This window comes from Oreochromis aureus, linkage group 3 (assembly GCF_013358895.1).
Source record: "Oreochromis aureus strain Israel breed Guangdong linkage group 3, ZZ_aureus, whole genome shotgun sequence".
Classification (NCBI taxonomy): Eukaryota; Metazoa; Chordata; class Actinopteri; order Cichliformes; family Cichlidae; genus Oreochromis; species Oreochromis aureus.
In genome coordinates this window covers 37081426-37100234 of record NC_052944.1, presented here as the reverse complement: position 1 = coordinate 37100234, position 18809 = coordinate 37081426, and the positions used below count along the sequence as shown (strand labels likewise).

Here is an 18809-nt window from a genome sequence, read left to right as displayed (position 1 = left end):
GATGTTGGACAGTGTGGCAGTGGACCCCAAATACAGACCAGTCATGTGCTACAGTCCAAAAGAGTCCAACAGGGAAACCATACAGTAAAAAAACAGGAAAACAAACTGATGAGAAATAGAACTAAATAACGCACCAACAAAGAAAAAGGGAAAACTGAAGCCACTTATACACACAGGGCTACACAAGGACGTGATCACAGCTGCGGGGAACAACACAGGTGCAGACAATCAAGGAAGCAAGACGAGGGGAAGTAAAACATCAGGGACAGAGGACAAATAACGGCCAAAATAAGACGGGAAGTGAAATGAGATGACTAAACATGAAAACACAGACATGAATTAACTAACTGAGATAATACATAAAGAACAATATACCCAAAATATTAGCGGGAACTAAGGAAAAGGAAAACTCAAGGCAAATTACAAGACGAACTAAGAATCACTGGAAGATGTTAAAAATAAAACCAAAGTGTAACGTCTAAAAACTCAGTGACCCAGGATCTTGACAATCTGGCTGCTTGGGAACAAAAGATTTTGAAGAAATCAGGAGTGGTTTGAGAGTTTTGCACAGCACCATGTGTGTGCTTCATGCAGAGCTTGCTCTTTCGAGAATTCAGAGTTAAAAGCTCGTTTTGTTCCTACAGCATATGTAAGGTACTCATCATGGGAAGCATCAGTCACCTTTTGGAAATGTATTTCCACCACATCCAGTCCACACATTAAACTTGATTTCTTGACTCATGAGATTGGCATAGACGAAGCCATTTCATAACACAGGTTTAAGGAAACATTTTCAGGCGTAGTCTTCAGGTGAAGCGGACACACGCCGAGAGGATCCGTGGCATAAGATCACCGGGTGAAGACGTTTCACCCCCACCCCCTTATTAAATTCTCTCGAAGTCATGAGGAAATAATCGGGAGCGATTTGAGAAGAGAACAGATGCAGAGTGTTATTAAAAACAGTGGGAAAGCTTCAGCATCAGCTCGCATGTTGATGCCAGAAGCCACAACTCAGGTTACGCTGCACGATGTGGACAGATTCCTATTTGACCCTGTAGCTTTGAGGGAGAAAACCCTGCAGAAACAAGACTTGACATCGAGGACATTTTCTTCCTATGATCACATTCTCTATCGCCCTCGCCCATCTCTGGCAGTCAGCTCTGCTTGTGTGCATTGCCTGTGCGTGTGTGTGAGTGTGCTGTCAGAGCTGTTAGTATGCTGTGGTCACCCTCAGCAACATCGTTCTGACACTCCTGCTTCCACTCAGCCTCCTCCTTGTTTACTTTGCCTACGTTTGTGTGTGTGTATGTGCCTTTGCATGCATGTGTGGTCCTCCCGGTTTTTTGGCATAGCAACTGCTTCGTCACTGGATGCCTCTCCCCTCCTTCTTGCGCATATCCATCTATAGTTAAATATCTCTTTCTCCGTTTCTCCTCACCCACCTCACCCACTGTGTAGAGGAGGAGAAGGTCAGGTATAATGATGCATGCCTGTGGCGTTGTACTTGGTGGGTATTCACTTCCTTCACACCGAGAGGAAGAGCAGAGAACTTTGAGTATAAGACTGACGTTTCTCCTTCTGTTTTCCTTCTTTTCCTTCCATCAAGCCTGTCTGTGGTTTTATTAAATGAATAGGATCAGGTTTAGCAAGCAGTGCCCCAACAGGGGTAGATAGCATGCTTTTTGGGTACTATTTTTTGCAGAGTATTTCGGGTTGAGCCACATAAACTGCTGTGCTCTCATTAGCGGTAATGAATTACGGTGTCACCCTGTGCAAAGGTGCGGCCCAGTTATTTGTTTTAGACGCAAATGAAGCTCAACTGCACAACAGAATAAGACAAAAAGGCCATTTGGATGCATGTGAAACAGCTGTTCTCAGGGTTTCTCACTGCTTTGTTTTGGTCTTGTTATCAGATTTGGATAAAATGAGAAAAAAATAAGATGTCGTCAGACTTATCCAACTTGTCACCATCCCTCTGTCTCTTTTACACTCCATCTCTTGCTTTTTCCCCTCCTCCTCCTATGATAGAGAACAGGTAGCTCTCAGCCAGCTTGCTGTTGCCATGGTAACTCACCACTCTTCCTCCTCCCTAGTCCCCCCCAAAAAAGAAGAATTACAAGCAGCAGTGACAAAAAGATGGAGGGAAAGGTGGAGAATTGAAGAGGATGACAGAGGACAGAAAATGCATACAGTGAGATACACAATGGAAGAATAATGAATGGAGGGTAGTGAGAGAGCTTCTTTTTTTTTCTTTTTTTTTGGTCGCAGCTCCCACCTCCCACTTTCCTTCCTCTCCCTCACATCTCGCTCCAGCAATTTTCATGAATGACTGAAGCACTTTAGCCTGTGAAAGATGTGAATGCAACAGAGGCTGAGAGACAAGCAGCAGGCAGACGTCATCGGTCTGTGCTTAGTTTTTCTCGACAGAGTTCATCGGTAAAATTTTAATGTAATCACATATTCGGGAGCCCTCGGTGATTTGGAGGTTTTTTGAATTGCAGAAAAGGCGAGACATTTGTGTGTCTCTGAGCAGCCCTACCAAACACCAGACGTCCACGGATATCGATTTCTGAGCTAAATGTGATCAGACAGTGAAAAAGACGTCGCTGGTGTAATTTTGCATTTTCAGGCATCTCCATTCACTGTTTCACATTCACACACAGAATTAACTTTAATTGATTTGAGGTTGAACAAAAGAAAAGTGAGTATGTATGTTTAGATCTTTTTATACAAGGTTTGATTGACATTTTATTTGGTAACATTTTTTATTCATATTATATTATATTATATTAGGGGTACACAGTTTTTTATTTATTTCAAAAATATTAATTGTCTGTCTGTCCAAGGTGTTTCCTATTTCTTGTCAGCTGGGTTAGGCTCTAGCAGCCACTGTGATTGGATAAGCAGCGGAAAATGGATGGCTCAATTGATATTAACATACTTCAAATACATATATATATGTATATATATATGTATATACATATATGTATATATAAAGGGATGGTTAGCAAAATACAGTTTTAAGGTAATAGAGCTGGTGTGTTTAGGATCGGGGCATATACTGATGGTCGGTCATTCTCCTTCAGGAGTTTCTGGTGGAGAGCATAATTCACATTTCCATGAATTATGCAGCTTCTGAAGCATCAAAGCAGCCCCTGATTATCACACTACCACCATGTTTACCGTTATATGATGATGTTTTGAGTGTTAGTTTTATGCCACGTGTAATGGGACTTCGACTTCTGTCCACAGAATATTTTCCCAAAGGTTTTGGGGATCATAGAGATGTTTTTTTTTAGCAAATGTGAGACAAGCCTTCCTGTTCTTTTTGGTCAGCAGTGGTTTTCCCATGTAACCTGTCACATTTGAGTTATTGTTGAGTCCTGAGGCAAATGAGGCCTACAGTGCTTTTTTTGGTAGGATGGCCACTCCTGGGAATGTTCACCATTGTTCCACAGTTAATTTGTGGACAATGACACAGACAGCTTATCTGAAGATGGACTCTTCAATTTTTATCTCCTCAAAGTAACAATTTTTTTAACCTCACAATTCAAATAATTTAGCAGTTGTTTATTTTGTAAATCTGGTCAATAATCCTACAATCATAGCAGATAATGAGGCTTGAACATAAGCGAGGAGTTTAGTGCAAGTGCTGCTGTTTCCTATAAAAAGAGCAAAACAGTCCCAGACCCCGAATCAGATGTTTTCTGAATGCACTTCTGAATGAAGAATGCAGAAAGTCTGAGCGCTTTAGTGGAGAGAGACAGAGAGCGAGAGACAGGCATTCCTGCTGCTGAGCTGCAGACGGTCTAATCCTCTTGGCTTACCTGGAGCGCCTCCATCTACAAGGAATCTGACAGGGGGTGGGGCTTTTGAAAAACTTCTGCAAATCCTGTCGGCTCCACGCTGTACCCTTCGTCACAAGACGAATCCATTTAGTGAGCTGCAATTTAGATGCATCTCTTGATGGCATTCAGTGCAAACAAGAAGATAGATGATAAGTCAGGGTCAGCAGTAGCTGAACAACACAGGAGCTTAAAGTTATTTGTTATTTATTCCAACACTGTCGAGGGCTGGATGCTGTGTAACACTTATAAACTGAGGGGGAAGGTGCTGATGTTGATAAGAGGAAATTATGAATTTCTGAAACGCTTAATTTTACAGTTTTTTTCTAGTATAAACATATGGCACTACTTCAGCTTCAGTGGTTCTGCTAGAGCTTTAGAAGTCTTCATTGTGATAATTCATCTGTTATCGGTTACTGTTTACAGAGCCAAATGTGAAGCTTCAACGCAAAGATGGGATTGTGATTTAAGGAGAAATGGTCCTCTCCACCCAACACACCCCTACAGGTTGTTTGTTCAAGCTGTAGGATTGCTCATATTGATGTCATAAAGTTAAATATGTAGCACTGAACTGTGGTGAAGTGCTGTTTAACGTTGCAAAACGCTGTGCTATACCTCAAAGCGTTCTCCTCCTAAACTTCGGATGTTGAATTAAGGACTTGGTTTCACAGACATGGAGTCGAGTCGATAACTGTTTGGCACTCGCTAACCGCTTTATGCTCGACTGGTTGGCGAGTGGCTGGAAGTTGCTGGCTGTTTCTGGGAAAAATCATTCATAAAGAAAGTGCTGCACCGAAAATCTCCTTGTGATTGTTTTGTCCTAGCAGATTTCTGCTGTCACCTGCACTTTGCCTGGAAGAGGCCGACTTGCCTACAGACACTCGCCATTTACTCGCCGAGTTGTGCTGGAATGCAAACAAGAGGTGGAGAATATTCCTCTTCAAAGTTAATGTTGTCCCTTATCACCACAACCACCTAGTTTCAAAGGGGCAGCTTTGATTTTAAAGCAGTCTTTTGTGTCTTTTGTTTGATTTTAAGTGTCTTTTGTTTTAATTGGACAGCCTGTTGATCAGCACTTTGGAGAAGGTTGGATTTAAATCTCTGGGTTCAAGTTTTGAGCGTCTTTGTTAAAATGATTAGCTGGTCATGGGACACAGCTGAAAGCTCCAGACAAAGTTGCTCACTAAACCTCGAGTTTTAGAGCATTTTAATGCCGGTTTAGCATTCCCTGTCAAAAAAGTCACATTAGCAGTTGTAAAGTTTCCTCTAAGCAACTGCAGCAGCAGTTTGTTACTGTTTTCTTTATTTTTAAATAGTTTTTAAGCAGCGTCAAGATGTTAATACACTGTGTGCTGTAAACCATTAGGGCAGCTAGGCAGGAACAGTGGGCTACACATGCGAGTTTGTTTTTTTAGTTTGTGTTGTACTTTTCATGCTTTCACTACAATCTGGGACGCATGCAAACTTCTGCTGATGGTGGCAACCAATTGGTAAAAAAATTATAGTGAAGCACCCGAATACCTCTTTGCAACAAGTTTCGCACTTGCACTTTTCACACTTGCGACTACAGCTGTTCACAGTATACTGACTGGTTTCTAGGTGTGTGTGAATGGGGTTTAGCAGTCAGTTTTACAGTGACGGGCCAAGGAAACCTGACTTAAACCATGTTTACGGTGTGACAGAAAAACTGTTTTTCTCTCTATGGATAATTTCTTCCTTCATAACAACTTCACAAGTAATGATTGAAAAAAATCAATTTCAAATCCATCCATTTGAAATTTGTTAGCTTAAAATTAGGGTCATAGCTATTCTGCCAGTCCTCACCTAGTATTCCATTAGCCTGTTCGCTAGCAGTGATTGGCTGGTGTTTTTGTGCATGTTTCCCTCATACAGGTTATACATGCAGATTGCTAGCCAAGCTTGCTAGCATTTAGGCAACTTAGGAATCCACCCTTCTTTATAAATATATGGTCACTTATCACTCCAGAAACCATTATGGCATTAGCTGGAATGTTAATGTTGATTCCTTAAAAGTTTTAAGTCCAAAAGATAAAGTCTGAACGATGTGTGTTGTTAAGGCAACAGTCTGGTGCATTTGTGCCTCCACCACTCTGCTTAGATCCTAACGTTGTCCTACTTTTAAACTGAAAACACTCTTATATGTTATTTTATGTCATGAGAATTGTAAGAAACTTGTAATATACTGTAAGGTTACGCGGTATTTTGCGATTGTCACGTTTCTCTCTCTTGCCCAAAGCTATTCTAACCTCTGTGTCCTTAAGACTCACTGCATGCAGGCAGCTGAGCAGTTAAACAAGGCTTATACTGAGGAGACATTAGGATTTGTGACTGGTGGAAGGCTGATAGTTTAAACAGAGTCTGTTATTGATGCCCACAGAAGCAACACGAAGGCTTACAGCCTGCTAATAACAGCTTGGTGAGAGATGAGGCTGATCGTGAAAGTGGGAACTGCTCTGAATATTCAAGTAGGAAAGTTAGCTGGCCAAGACTGGAGGATGCAAAATTGTCACTATGGTGTCAGCGTTACAGAGGGACCCACACCAGCAGGAAGTGGGTGAATGCATGACAGTCAGACAGGAAGTCGTATTTAGCTCCACTCCACGGCTGAGTCACAGCTTTAGCCTCTCTGCTGGATAGCTGGAGATGCTCCGACTCAAACGCTCGTGCTTATTCATGCACAGAGGGGAACGCCGATTGAGTGGCAGTCAGTGAATGAGCTAAATAGGGAGACTGTTGCAAAAATAAACAGAGGATGAATAACTGAAGGGAATAGGCTGCTGGAAAGATGGAGAGATAAAAGGACAGGTGGAAAAACGGGCAGGGTAGTCAATGAGGAAAGCAGACGAGCGGAAGGAGTCAGGACTTTTTCTTAAATCATGAATCCAGGTTTGCTGTTGTTAGGAAAAAGAAGATTTATAGTGTCCAAAGATTTAGAAGCAGGAAGTGTCAGGAAGTTTTGATGATTAGAGTTATTAGTTTGATGATTTGCCGAGCAAAAGGTTTCCAAATGTTAAGATGGTGATAAAAGCATGTTTAATTCAGGCATCCAAGTAACAGCAGGAATCATTATTACACATCCAAATACAGTTGTGCCATTAAAGAGAGTTCAAGTGTCCCTTTTTAAATGATTTTAATGGGACAGTCAATGACTGTTGATCAGCGCTTTAGAAAAGGTTGGATTAAAATTTCTGGGTTCAAGTTTTGAGGGTCTTTGTTAAAATGATTAGCTGGTCATGGGACACAGCTGAAAGCTCCAGACAAAGTTTCTCACTAAATCTTGAGTTTTAGAGCATTTTAATGCTGGTTTAGCATTCACGAAAGTCACACCAGCACACGACGGCTGCAAAAGTTAGAGATACCTGCTGTAAAGTTTCCTCTAAGCAACTGAAGCAGCAGTTTGTTACTGTTTTCTGTATTTTTTTAAATTTTTTTAAGCAGCATCAAGATGTTTATGGTAACATAATTAAATACACTGTGTGCTGTGCTGTAGACCATTAGGGCAACCAGGCAGGAACAGTGGGCTACACATGCTTGTAAAAAAATAATTACAAAACTTTCTGCCTGTTAATGTAACAAAAAAATCAGTGGTCAATTTTCCCAGGTGAATTTATCCTGGAGAAACCAGGTTTCCCTAATACCCTGCCTAGTTATATCATAAAGGAAAGTCAATAAATCAGGGAAAAAAACCCATTGTGACATGGAGCATGTCTTATAGTTCAGAAGCTGCAGGATTTGTTTATGTAAGTGTCACGTATCAGGGATTTCATTGAACAATATGTAAGAAGATGTGTTTATTTATAAAAAGACTAATTAAGAAAAAAAAACCTCATTCAACCGATGCCACACACATTCATACAAAAAAAAGTTATGCTCAGGCATCTCATCTGACATTCACGGGCACTCGTGGACTGACAGACACATCGGAGGCAACTTAGGGTTCGGTATCTTGCCCAATGACGCTTCAACATGCAGGAGCAGGGGATCAAACCAGGGCTCGACCCACCAGTCTTCCAGCTGAAAGAACCCGCTCTACCACAGTTCCTATATGAGATGACTTTGCTCATCCGACTGACAAATCTTATTCAGTATTGAATTTGCTGTGCATCTGCAAGCCGCTTTGCAACCACAGACAGTAAAACACATGGGCACAGCTTCTGGGTCAGAAAAATGAAGCCAGTGAGGAAGCACATTAAGCGTGCATTCTATCTCCAGGCCACAAGATGGTGATAGATGTGGTTGCAGAAAGAAACAGTCTTGTAAAAGTCTGATTCGACCTTGTTGGACATTTTTCTGCTGGATGCATGGGCTCAGTCACTCATTTTGGATCAGTCTGTTTAGTAAATCTTGGTCATAAAGTGTTTCAAAATGTAGGATTAGCTGTGATATGAAACCGCATGCTCATTGGCCAAAGATCTGTCGATCAGAGGTTATTAGCCAGTTCGCCGTCAGACCCTACCCTTCTTGACGCATCTGTGTTTTTGCAACCAAGATGACTCTGGCAGAGACGCTCATCTTGAGGCTTCACAAACCAGTAGCACTATTCATGCTGGGATTTTAATCAGCTCTGTTGTCACTGATGTCTAAAACAGAGCCATGCCATCAAGTCTTAATCATGTTAGGTTCAGTCGCATTTCCTAAACTCAAAACTGTCCCCCATCCTTAGTTGTTCTGAGACTTTGAGCTTTGCGTAATTCATCTTTATCTGTTGATTTTTCTGTAAATGTTTAGTTTGGGCATCAAATATGTGCCATTAGTTTTCTGTTTGCTCTCTCAAACAGACCAAAGGTTTGTAATTCTGTGTTGTTAAGTGCCTGGAGGCATAATTCGTACAGGCTGCTGCAAGAGGGACACAGCTGAGGGGAGAAAAATGGAAGGAGAGTGAGCTGGACTCATCTGACTTCCAAATGTGAAGGAGATCTGTGTTTTGAGTGCTTGGTGACAGCTGTCAGTGTCAGCGGTACGGCCATGTTCCTTAAGTTTGCTTTGGCACAGGGTGGGTAATAGTGGGCTGATTTGGCTCCAGTTTGTTTATTTGCTTTCTTGACTTATTGATTTTTAGTACCGCAGTCCTCTTAAAAGAGCTTCATCGAGTGGCCCAATTTCATTGTTGGACATAAATTTTAGCAGCAGGCTGAGCCCGACATGACTGTTGCTCTAAAACGAGGCTGATAGCTTAATGGAATGGGTGAGAAACAGCACTGTACGTCATTAAGGTAACCAGCTAGGTGCCTGCTGCCACCAGTGACTCACTGGATTCATGTTCTCACACAAAACACATTAGGTAGACGGGAAGTGAGCTACGACAGAGCAGCAGGTTTCTCCGTCGTGTCTGCCGTGAGCCCGTCTGGATTAAAATGTAATGCATGTACATGCGGCATTATGGTGATGATGAAACTGAAAGCTGCAAAGTCTTCTCCACTCGTTCAGCTGAGATGAACTCATCGAGTGTCGCTTATGCCACTTCTCAAACACCTGCTGAGTCAGAGGCAACTTTAAACAGCGGACACTTGAAGTATCAGCAATTATGTGACAGGAAATAAAGAAGAGTGGAAACAACTACTAACTTTAGGCAACTCTGTGACATTAAATGTATCCTATTTTAGAGTCAACGTTAATATTAAAAGGGCAAATCAACAGAGTTCTTCATGCATCTTTAATTAGACACTATTTATGTAAACAGTCTTGATTTGAAATCTCCATATTCCTTCAATTTATGGTGAAAAATATTCAGGAGGTATCAACCAAAAAACATTGGGAGAATTTGACTTCCACTTGACTTTGTTTTACTCGCAAATTTACCTTTTCTTAGTCTTTTCTTAGCTCCAAAGGTTGCCTCCTGATGTAAATACAGAATTATGGTTGACATTGTGTCTCACTAAAGTGACCTGAGTGAATGTGCTGAGTTTAATAGAATCAGTAAATCATGTTTGTGTTAACGATCTCCGAGAGATGTGAGAGGAAAACACTGCAGCCTTTTAAGAGCGACTTGAAATCATATCAAATGATCTGCCTTCACATCGCTGTCTCTCAAGAGCCATAATCTAATACTTTATTGCCATGTCAACAACATGATTGGATTTACTGTTTTATTGAATTTAGTGCGTGTCAGGTAAAATTAGTCTTCCCTCCCTCCTGCTGACCTTCCTGCTGCTGTCTTCCTCTTGCAGGTGAAGGGAGAGCATTGAAATTCCACGGTGTTGATCTTCTCCAGCACTCTCCGTCCCCTTCCCCCTTTCCCGGGGACCCCTTCCCCCACCAGCCCCACTCCCTGGAGCCTGTTACCGACACACCGCACCAGAACCTCCCACTGAGGAAGACACACTCTGACCTCGACACAACCTTACCTGCAGGTGTGTGTGACCATAACAGGGAGCCCTTTACCCTCCCTCCACGGTGCAGATCTTATTACTCCTCACATAAAGTGTGCCGCACCTTCAAAGACAAGAGAAAGAGAGAGAAAAGAAAGAATCTGGAAATGTCAGAATGAAATTCCTATACTCATGAACTTCTGGTATTTCAGATAAAACTGTAGTATTGCTGTTAGTAGCACTGAACATTTCTTGGCTGTGGAAAGACTATCATTTTTTTCTGCCCACTTTAAATACTTTGGAAAAAAATGTATGCAATGGCACGATATTTTCTTTTGTTTGAATCATGTTTTTTGTTCAACAAAAGTGACAAATGTGTGTTTATTTTGTCATTGATTATGGATTGACATACAGTTTTAAAAGAAAAATGTTCTCCTTTCTCGTTAAGGCCTAGTCACACAGGCCTAGAGACAGGCCGGCCCTGACAAACTCAGCAAAAGCAAAAACCTGTACTACCTGACTGGTTAGTGAGTGGTTGGTGGGTTTTTTGAGGTGAAACTGGTTGTAAAAAACCTCCTTGGGATTGCTTCGTAGTAGTTGCCACTGTTGCCCGTAGTTTACATGGAAGACACAAACTTGTTTGCAGATATTAATGATTTGCTCTCTGAGCTGTAGTGAAAGTTGAAAATTGTCATGTAAAGAGTGAATGGAGAAGGTTCACATTTGAAGGTGGACAGTCTCCATTTCAGTTTCACTTCAACTTGCAGAACTAAGTGAAACCGCCTCCACCAGCTAGCAATCCAAAGGAGTTTTTTGCAAGTCAGTTGGCGGAATACGCATTTTTCCGTGGTAACAGGTGATTGCCATGGGGTGACTAACCAGTCTTTTAGCCTGTGTGAGTGGGTCCTTTTTCACTTATTCCCACAATGTCACCATGATTGTGACATCCAAAATGCAAGTTAACATGTTAACATTGTTAGTTGTCACACATCTGCAAAACTGCAATACCTCTTTGCGTCCAGTTTCCCCTAGTGACAGCTAGCACTCCCCAGCAACCACTTCCCAACCAGTCGGAGAAAGACCATTTTTCAAATGGTTACCATGGGATTTTGATGGTGTTTACTAGTGTAAAGTAACCAACACCGAGTAACGCTAGCTACCACTTTAAAAACAATCTACCACAAACACAATATTTAAACTTAAAAGAGCGCTAAGACTTCTTTAGCATTAGCTTGCTTGTTTGATTGTTAACACTAATAGCAAAAGTAGACATACTACTCGTTAAGCTTGTTTGCCAAATACTTCACCAGCTAATTTTATTGGGCTATCTGGTATAATGTTGCGGATTTTAGGCTATGACTAATGACTGCTTTCTGCAGTACCGGCCAATATACAAAGGTAGTCAGGTATTTATCCACCAATGGTTTAATTAAGCAAAGAAAATTACACAAACTAAGGCTGAATTAATAATTTATTTCCCTTGGATTTGCCCTAATCAATGTTTCCTAGTGAAGAACAGCTATGCCTTTAGCCAGGATCTTTTCATTCCTTGCTGGTTTATTTACTACAATGAGGACATTTAAACACAGGGCATCAAGGGTTCATTTAATCAGCTTCATCTGAATAAGCCCATAATTTTGGTGAGAAGAAGACAAAAGCAGAAAATCTGAACAGAGAAGAAGCCACATCTGACATTTAAAAATGTGTTTCAGTTGTTCTTGTATTAAGAACTAAGACTGATTTTGTTGCAGGACAAATATGCATTATTGAGAATGTACTATTAGGCCTATGTAACAAATTAAGAGAAAAAAAACTGACCCCGCGATCCCTACAGTGGGTGAATCTGGTGGGTCTGTTGCTGTGAAGGGGCATTTGGTTGGCATGATATGGTAACCTGTCACACCAGATAACTTGTTACAGAACCATCTGTGAAGCCATACTTGCAAAATGGCACGTGTTTGAAAGAACCATCTGCGTATTAACTTCAGCCAATCAGTTGAGAAATCAAACTCTTGCCAAATCCAGTCCAGTGAAGATGAAAAACGCCTTTGCACATCAGACAGTGAAGAAATGCTCTCAACTTTTCAGTTCTATAAGTTATGATTTACCATTTCATCTCGAGGAACAGCTAAAACATGTCCATAGATGCTTATTTGTTCTGTGGTTATACCACAGCACATAGCTTGAAACATGGAATATTAGATTCTGATCAAGTTCTGGTGTGATTCTGTCTCCCCTGCAAAAAAGAATGTTTTTGATCCACTTTCCCTCCTTAGAAGGAAAGGTCTATGCAGATAAGTTTATATAGGTTTTTCTTTTTAATATGTTAGCTTGTATGTATCTTTTAAGCATGGAGGTTTGTCAGGCAGGAAAGTATGTCTGTGAAAGTTCTTGGTCATCTAGGTCATCGTAGTGTAAGGAGCTTGAAAAAGAAAAGAGTTTGAAAGAAAGAAGTTCTAAGAAATTGCTTCTTTCTTTCAGACTTTCAAAGAAAGTCTGAAACTTCTTTCTTTCAAAGAAAGAAAGAAGTTCTAAGAATAACTGGTGGAGAATCCCAGATTTTAAGCCCTATGGGAGTGTCTCCAAGAGGGTCATGGACCCCCTATTTGTCCTCTACCTAATCACATGAGCCCATGTGAAAATGGGTGTGGGTCACAATCAGCCAAGGTTTCAGGTAAACCCATTGCAAAACCTAGCCCCACCCTATCATGTGAATTCCAGAGGTCAAATGGGCCAAGCATCTGGGAGGGGATCTCAAAACTGGATTATAGATAGCAGACAGTTGGTGATGTAAGTCATCCCCTCTGTTCAAAGATGGTAGTTCACACTGGACATAGATGGCTTCTTTCACTCCTGTTTTAAAGCATCTGTCCTCTGTGTCCAAAATATGAACATTGGCATCCTCGAAAGAGTTACCTTTGTCGTTTAGATGCAGATGGACACCCGAGTCTTGTCCCGTCGAGGTGGCTATTCTCGTCAGGCAGTAAACAAATGATACACACTGTGTATGTACACTAAAGCCAGAGCCTACAGCTATCAAGGCAGGTTGTTCCTTTTCTGGTCAGAATAGTTTTCTGAATGGGCAGCTAGAGATAGATATGTGATGTGAAGTTTTTATTATAACCTTTTATGTTAGAGTCTCCACAGTCAGTGGAATTTGGTGTGATTAGTTTTGTTGTATTGATTCTTTCCCTCTCTTCTCTACAGACAACCGTTTGGGGCTGCCTGCCCCAGATCAGCTTCACCCAGAAACTATGGACCATTCTGGGCTGCTCTGCTCAAATACACCCACCGCTTCCTGGAACGGACCCAAGGGTTCCACCTTTTCTCCTGGAGCGTGGAACGAGCCTTACAATTACAGTAAGAACAAAGGACCAGCGGTACCACCCAAACAGCACAGTATCATCGGAGGAGGGACCCAGGAGGGGGTGATGCTGGTGAGCTCAGGACATTCAAGCTCATTCAAGACTGTGACAGACCCTTCTCGGAGACCATTGAATAACATGGACATAGGAAAGCGGAGTGAGACAGAGGGGGCTGCAGCGGATGGAGGAAGAGGGGGAGGAGGAGGGGAAGCAGTGAGAGGACGGGAGAGGTCGGCACGTTCCATAGCAGCACAGAATGCTTTCAAGTTTCGAGAGCGTTCCCTTTCCACACCCACAGATTCTGGATCTTTTTGTTTCACAGAGGGTGTTTTAGGCCATCCGGATGGTAATATAACATCTACAGGAAATGGGAATACTATGGACCACCAACAAGAGCATCACAACTTCCTCGGCTTAGCTGAGAATTACGCCCTTCTCTACCCCAGAGGGAGCTCAGAAGACAGCGCAAGTACGACTGACACAATCTCCGTCACAGCTTCAGACTACAGCACAGAAGGCCGTTTGCGCCTACGTTCCCGCTCCATCTCCCTTAAAAAATCCAAACGAAAGCCACCACCCCCTGTGAGGAGTGTCTCTCTTATGAAAAATCTTGGAGAAGCTGAGGGCAGAATACACCATCAAAGTGGTCTTTACAGAGATGGCCGACCAAAGAGCCTGCACATCCCCAGGGATCACTTCCCTGACTTTCAGCCAGATTTCCTTCTGCCCAACCTGCCTAAAACCAGTATTGGTGAGCGAGAGCCAGGCCAAGGAGGGAATGACAGACCTCCAAGTCTAGAGGTCCAGGCACCAGAGAGGGAGGGGGAGACAGAAATGACTTTTCCCATGCACTGGCAGCTAGGGGAGTGGAAGAGCAATGACCCTTACAGGTAGGAAACTACACATGGATGTTTAGTACTTGTGCTACAAAGTTATTATTATTGTGTCATCTTTATTATCTGTCTTCTCACATGATTTCATAGGTATCCTGGATGTTTTGTTGTCAAACGTATTTGGCAAACTTTGATTTGGCAAAAAAAACTTCACATCTCTTCTTTGCTCTTCCTCAGGTCTCTGTCAGGCTCCAGCACAGCAACAGGTACCACAGTGATCGAATGTATGAAAGTCAGAGGCAGCTCAGAGTCCCTTCTTGACTCTCCCTCCACCTCGAGAGCCACATCACCCTCACAGCTTTCCATGGAGACTGACATCAAGGCATCATCCCCCTTCAAACCTCCAGGACTTATGTCCCCATCAAGTGGCTATTCCAGCCAGTCAGAGACTCCCACGCCAACTGTTCCACTCAGTCAACTGGCAGGTCAGGGGACTGTGGGTACAACAGGATGTAAGATGCGCCCCAAGATCCCAGAGAGGAAATCATCTCTACCATCACCCAAGGATCCAGCTGCTAGGTCTAGACTGTCCTTTGAAATGCCTGGGAATGCACATCTGGAGCTTTCGTCCATCAAGCCAAAACAAAAGGCCAGCCGGCGGCATTCTGACACTTCGACAGCAGCAAAGCCAGGAAAGATCAGCCCGAGTTCCTCACAGGCATTGCCTATGGTTACCCAGAATGAGCTAAAGACTGTTCGGCTTCGCTCAGTTTCTCGTGGAGACCAAGAAGACTGCCCTGATGGAGCCTCTGACACCATCGAAGAGGAACAGCATGGCCGCGACATAGGCGAAGATCCCAGCCCACCACCCACGCTACCAAAACCTAAACCTCCTGTTGCAGTTAAGCCTCCCTTACCTAAACGGCCCATGAACCTTCTTCTCAAGTCTCCTTCTCCATCCTCCACTTCCCCTCTGGCGCTTGACTCGCCTCCTGCCTCACCTGTAGACCGACCAGTGCCTCTAGGCAACATCTACAAAGTCATGAAAAAGCCAAAACCCAAAAAACCTCCACCACAAGCTCCAACAAATCCCACTATTCTGTCAGATTCAAACTCTATGACTGCTCCACAAACTGCCTACGATCAATCGTTCCTCCCCCTATCCCAGTCCCTGTTTGATCTCCCTCCTCTCCCAGACCCTCAGCCTCTCCTAGAAGATCCAGTTTTGGAGCCTGAATTTGATGTTGACCAAGAGATTCGTCTTGGCCCCGAAGATGGAGGCTCACTCCCTTCACCTTGCAGCAATCTGGAGGCCCCAGAACTTCAGGACAAGAGCAAGACGCTACCCTCAAGGATGACAGTCTCCTGCCTGGCAGAGCTGTCAGACAAAAAGAAACCCAAGGTAACCAAATTAAATATCTCGATCTTTTAAACGAGTATTCTCATGGTTAAACATCGAGTATGTTCTAAAGGCAAACAATTTAAAAAGCATATTCACAGTTCACAACTCTCCTTATTTCTCAGTCTTTGAAACCTTCTCAATCCTTTCCAGGTTCCACCTCCAGTCCCCAAGAAGCCAAATGTTCTGCTTCTTCCCACGTCTGTCCACTCCTCCACTAATGGCAGCACAGACCGTCAGACGCCACAGACTGACAGCCCCGTGGGCCTTCGGTCTCCGGTAGGAACATTCCCACCAGATGATATTCTCAATGCTCCTAGTGTTCCCGACATGCCTGAGCAAGATGAGAACCACTTGGGAACAGATGAAGAAAGTTCCAAAGAGTCATCACTACAATCCTCTCTTCAAGATTCCTCTCTCACAGAGCTGGAAGGGAAGATGGCTGGTACTGGGATTGGAACAGGTATGCCTTGATTGGACCACATTATTAAGCTTTAAAAGTTGGTTTTCACTGAATAGTGGTCTCATAAGACTCATAAGACCAGATAAAAGAGCTTTTATGTATCAAGTTATGTTTTTTAAAGATGGAACACTAGACACTACAGGTAAAAACATTTTTGGCCTATTTTACTTCAACAACATTTCTTCTGTCAGACTACTGGAAAGAAACCATGGAAATGTGTTTTTCTACTTAACATTTATACAAAGCTGTTCGTGTTTAATTCAAGACTTATATTATTTGCACATTTTAATGCAATACTCTAAAAACTTTTAAAACAAAAGCACAATTTTTTAAATATTGTCTCTATTTTAATAACTGACTGAGGAAGTGTCATTGTGATATAGGTTACATTTTAATAATTGTTTTAATATTGTAAAATTTTACATTACACACACATACTTACATACACCAAAAAGTTCTAGTTTGATTCCCTTCTATAGTTTGACAGAGGGATTTGTTTATATACCATCCAGAGCCTGATTTGTAGAAAAATGGAAAAAGAAAATATCTTTGTGTAAATAATTAACTTGGACAGTTTGATGGTTACATGTCATAGTTAAGTAGTTATTTTCCCTTGGTTGTCCTCACGCCACCTGCAGTCCCTCTATTCTCCGCCAGTGGTCCCTGTCCCACAGAATCACCGCTTCAGGGTAGGGATAGTTGTATATTCATTCAATGATGAAATACAAAAATAAACCACAAATCTTGAACTGGAGTTTTCTGGCCTTCTAATCATTTCTAATTAAAAACATCCCAACACAAATGTTGCGTTTTCTAACATATATTAGCTAATAGTTTGCTTTTAGTCTTGTTTCACTGCAGACATTGTTTCTTGTGATTTTTGTGTTTGTGTTGGTGATAATAGTCTAGCAGAGCTTCTACATTTGATTAGGACTCATACCTGCTAATTTTGATACATACCCTCCTGATTCTGCTTTGTTTTGACACAGGCCCATTGCTCTAAAATGAGCCCAAATCAAAACACAGAGTGCTTCACACTGTTTTTAACAGTGAAGATGACATTTATCATCATTATTTCATTATCACCTAATTTTCTCTGTAGCCGAATCAGATTTACATATGCGTTTGCACAAAGCCAGCTGATATACACCTATCAGCTGCTTTATTAGGTACACCTACATATAGTAGTGCCCTTTACCTTCAGAACTGCCTTAATTTAACAAGGTGCTGAAAACATTCCTCAGAGATTTTGGTCCTTGTTGATATTACAGCATCACAGATTTGCTGCAGATTTGTAAGCTACACTTGCATGATGTGAATCTCCCATTACACCACATCCCAAAGGTGATCTGTAGCTGACAGTGGAAGCCAATTTGAGTATAGTGATCTCATTTTCATGTTCAAGAAACCAGTTTGAGATGATTTGCACTTTGTGATATTGTGTGTTATCCTGCTGGAAGAAGCATTTTAGAAGACGGGTACACTGTGGTCATAAGAATGAACATGAACATCAGCAGTACTCAGGCAGGCTGTGGCATTTAAACAATGTTTAGTTAGTGACTATCCTGTACACCATTACACCACCAACATCCAGAAACATTCATTCAAGGAAGGACTCATGCTTTTATGTTCTATCCATCCATCCATCCATCCATCCATCCATTGCTTATCCTTATCAGGGTTGCAGGGGGGCTGGAGCCTATCCCAGGGCGAAAGCCAGGGTACATCCTGGGCAGATCATACAGTGGTGCAGTGGTTAGCACTGTTCCCTCACAGCAAGAAGGTCCTGTTGTTTATCCCAAATTCTGCCCTTGCCACCGGAATTTTGCATGAGAAATGGAAACTCATTAGACTAGACAACATTTTTCCCATGTTGAATTTTGGTGAGTCCTTGCAAATTGCAGCTTGACATCAACAAAGCATTTTCATCCATGAAACTGCTGTTCACTGGATATTTTCTCTTTTTTTGGTCTATTTTCTGTAAACTCTAGAGATGGTTGGGTGATTAAATCCCAACAGATCAGCAGTTTTTGAAATACTCAGACCAGCGCATATGTTGCCAACAACTAGGCCATGCTCAAAGTTGCTTAAATCACATTTCATCACCATTCTGATGCTGAGTTTGATCTTCAGCAGGTTGACTTGAACATTTCTGCATGCATAAATACAATGAGTTGCTGCCATGTGATTGGCTGATTAGCTGTTTGGTCGTTAAAATTAATATCATCTAAGGTGAGAAAGTGGCTGGTTAGCGTTTCTACTTTATATGTTTTAACATGATTTGTGTGCCTTGCTTAGATGAACCAGCAGCCTGTGAAAAGACTGTACTGCACATCGAAGAGGAAACAGATGACGACTTGTTGGCGAGCACACCTACAACACACACCACCGAAGACCTCTTCACTATTATACACAGGTTTGAGCACGCACACACACACACACACACACACACACACACACAACCAAGGCATATTTTAAACACTGAGATCGGTACAAACTGTGATATTAGAGCACATAGTTTCCTCAGATGGCAGTTAAAGGTTAAGAAGTGCTTCACAGTTTAGTCTGTTTTGAC

General features: G+C 42.2%; 1 protein-coding gene across 4 annotated transcripts in view; it reads left to right on the top strand.

Annotated features, from left to right (window-relative positions):
• Positions 1–18809, top strand: part of nhsl2 (NHS-like 2) — a 187398-nt gene that overhangs the window by 161244 nt on the left and 7345 nt on the right. For 3 of the 4 annotated variants that reach the window (XM_039610130.1, XM_039610132.1, XM_039610133.1), the window contains exons 5-9: positions 10034–10216; positions 13382–14429; positions 14610–15774; positions 15925–16234; positions 18533–18650. In XM_039610130.1, coding sequence (XP_039466064.1) covers positions 10034–10216; positions 13382–14429; positions 14610–15774; positions 15925–16234; positions 18533–18650 — 2824 coding nt within the window. The remainder of the gene's footprint in view (positions 1–10033; positions 10217–13381; positions 14430–14609; positions 15775–15924; positions 16235–18532; positions 18651–18809) is intronic. The other variant, XM_039610131.1, reaches the window with a different exon arrangement.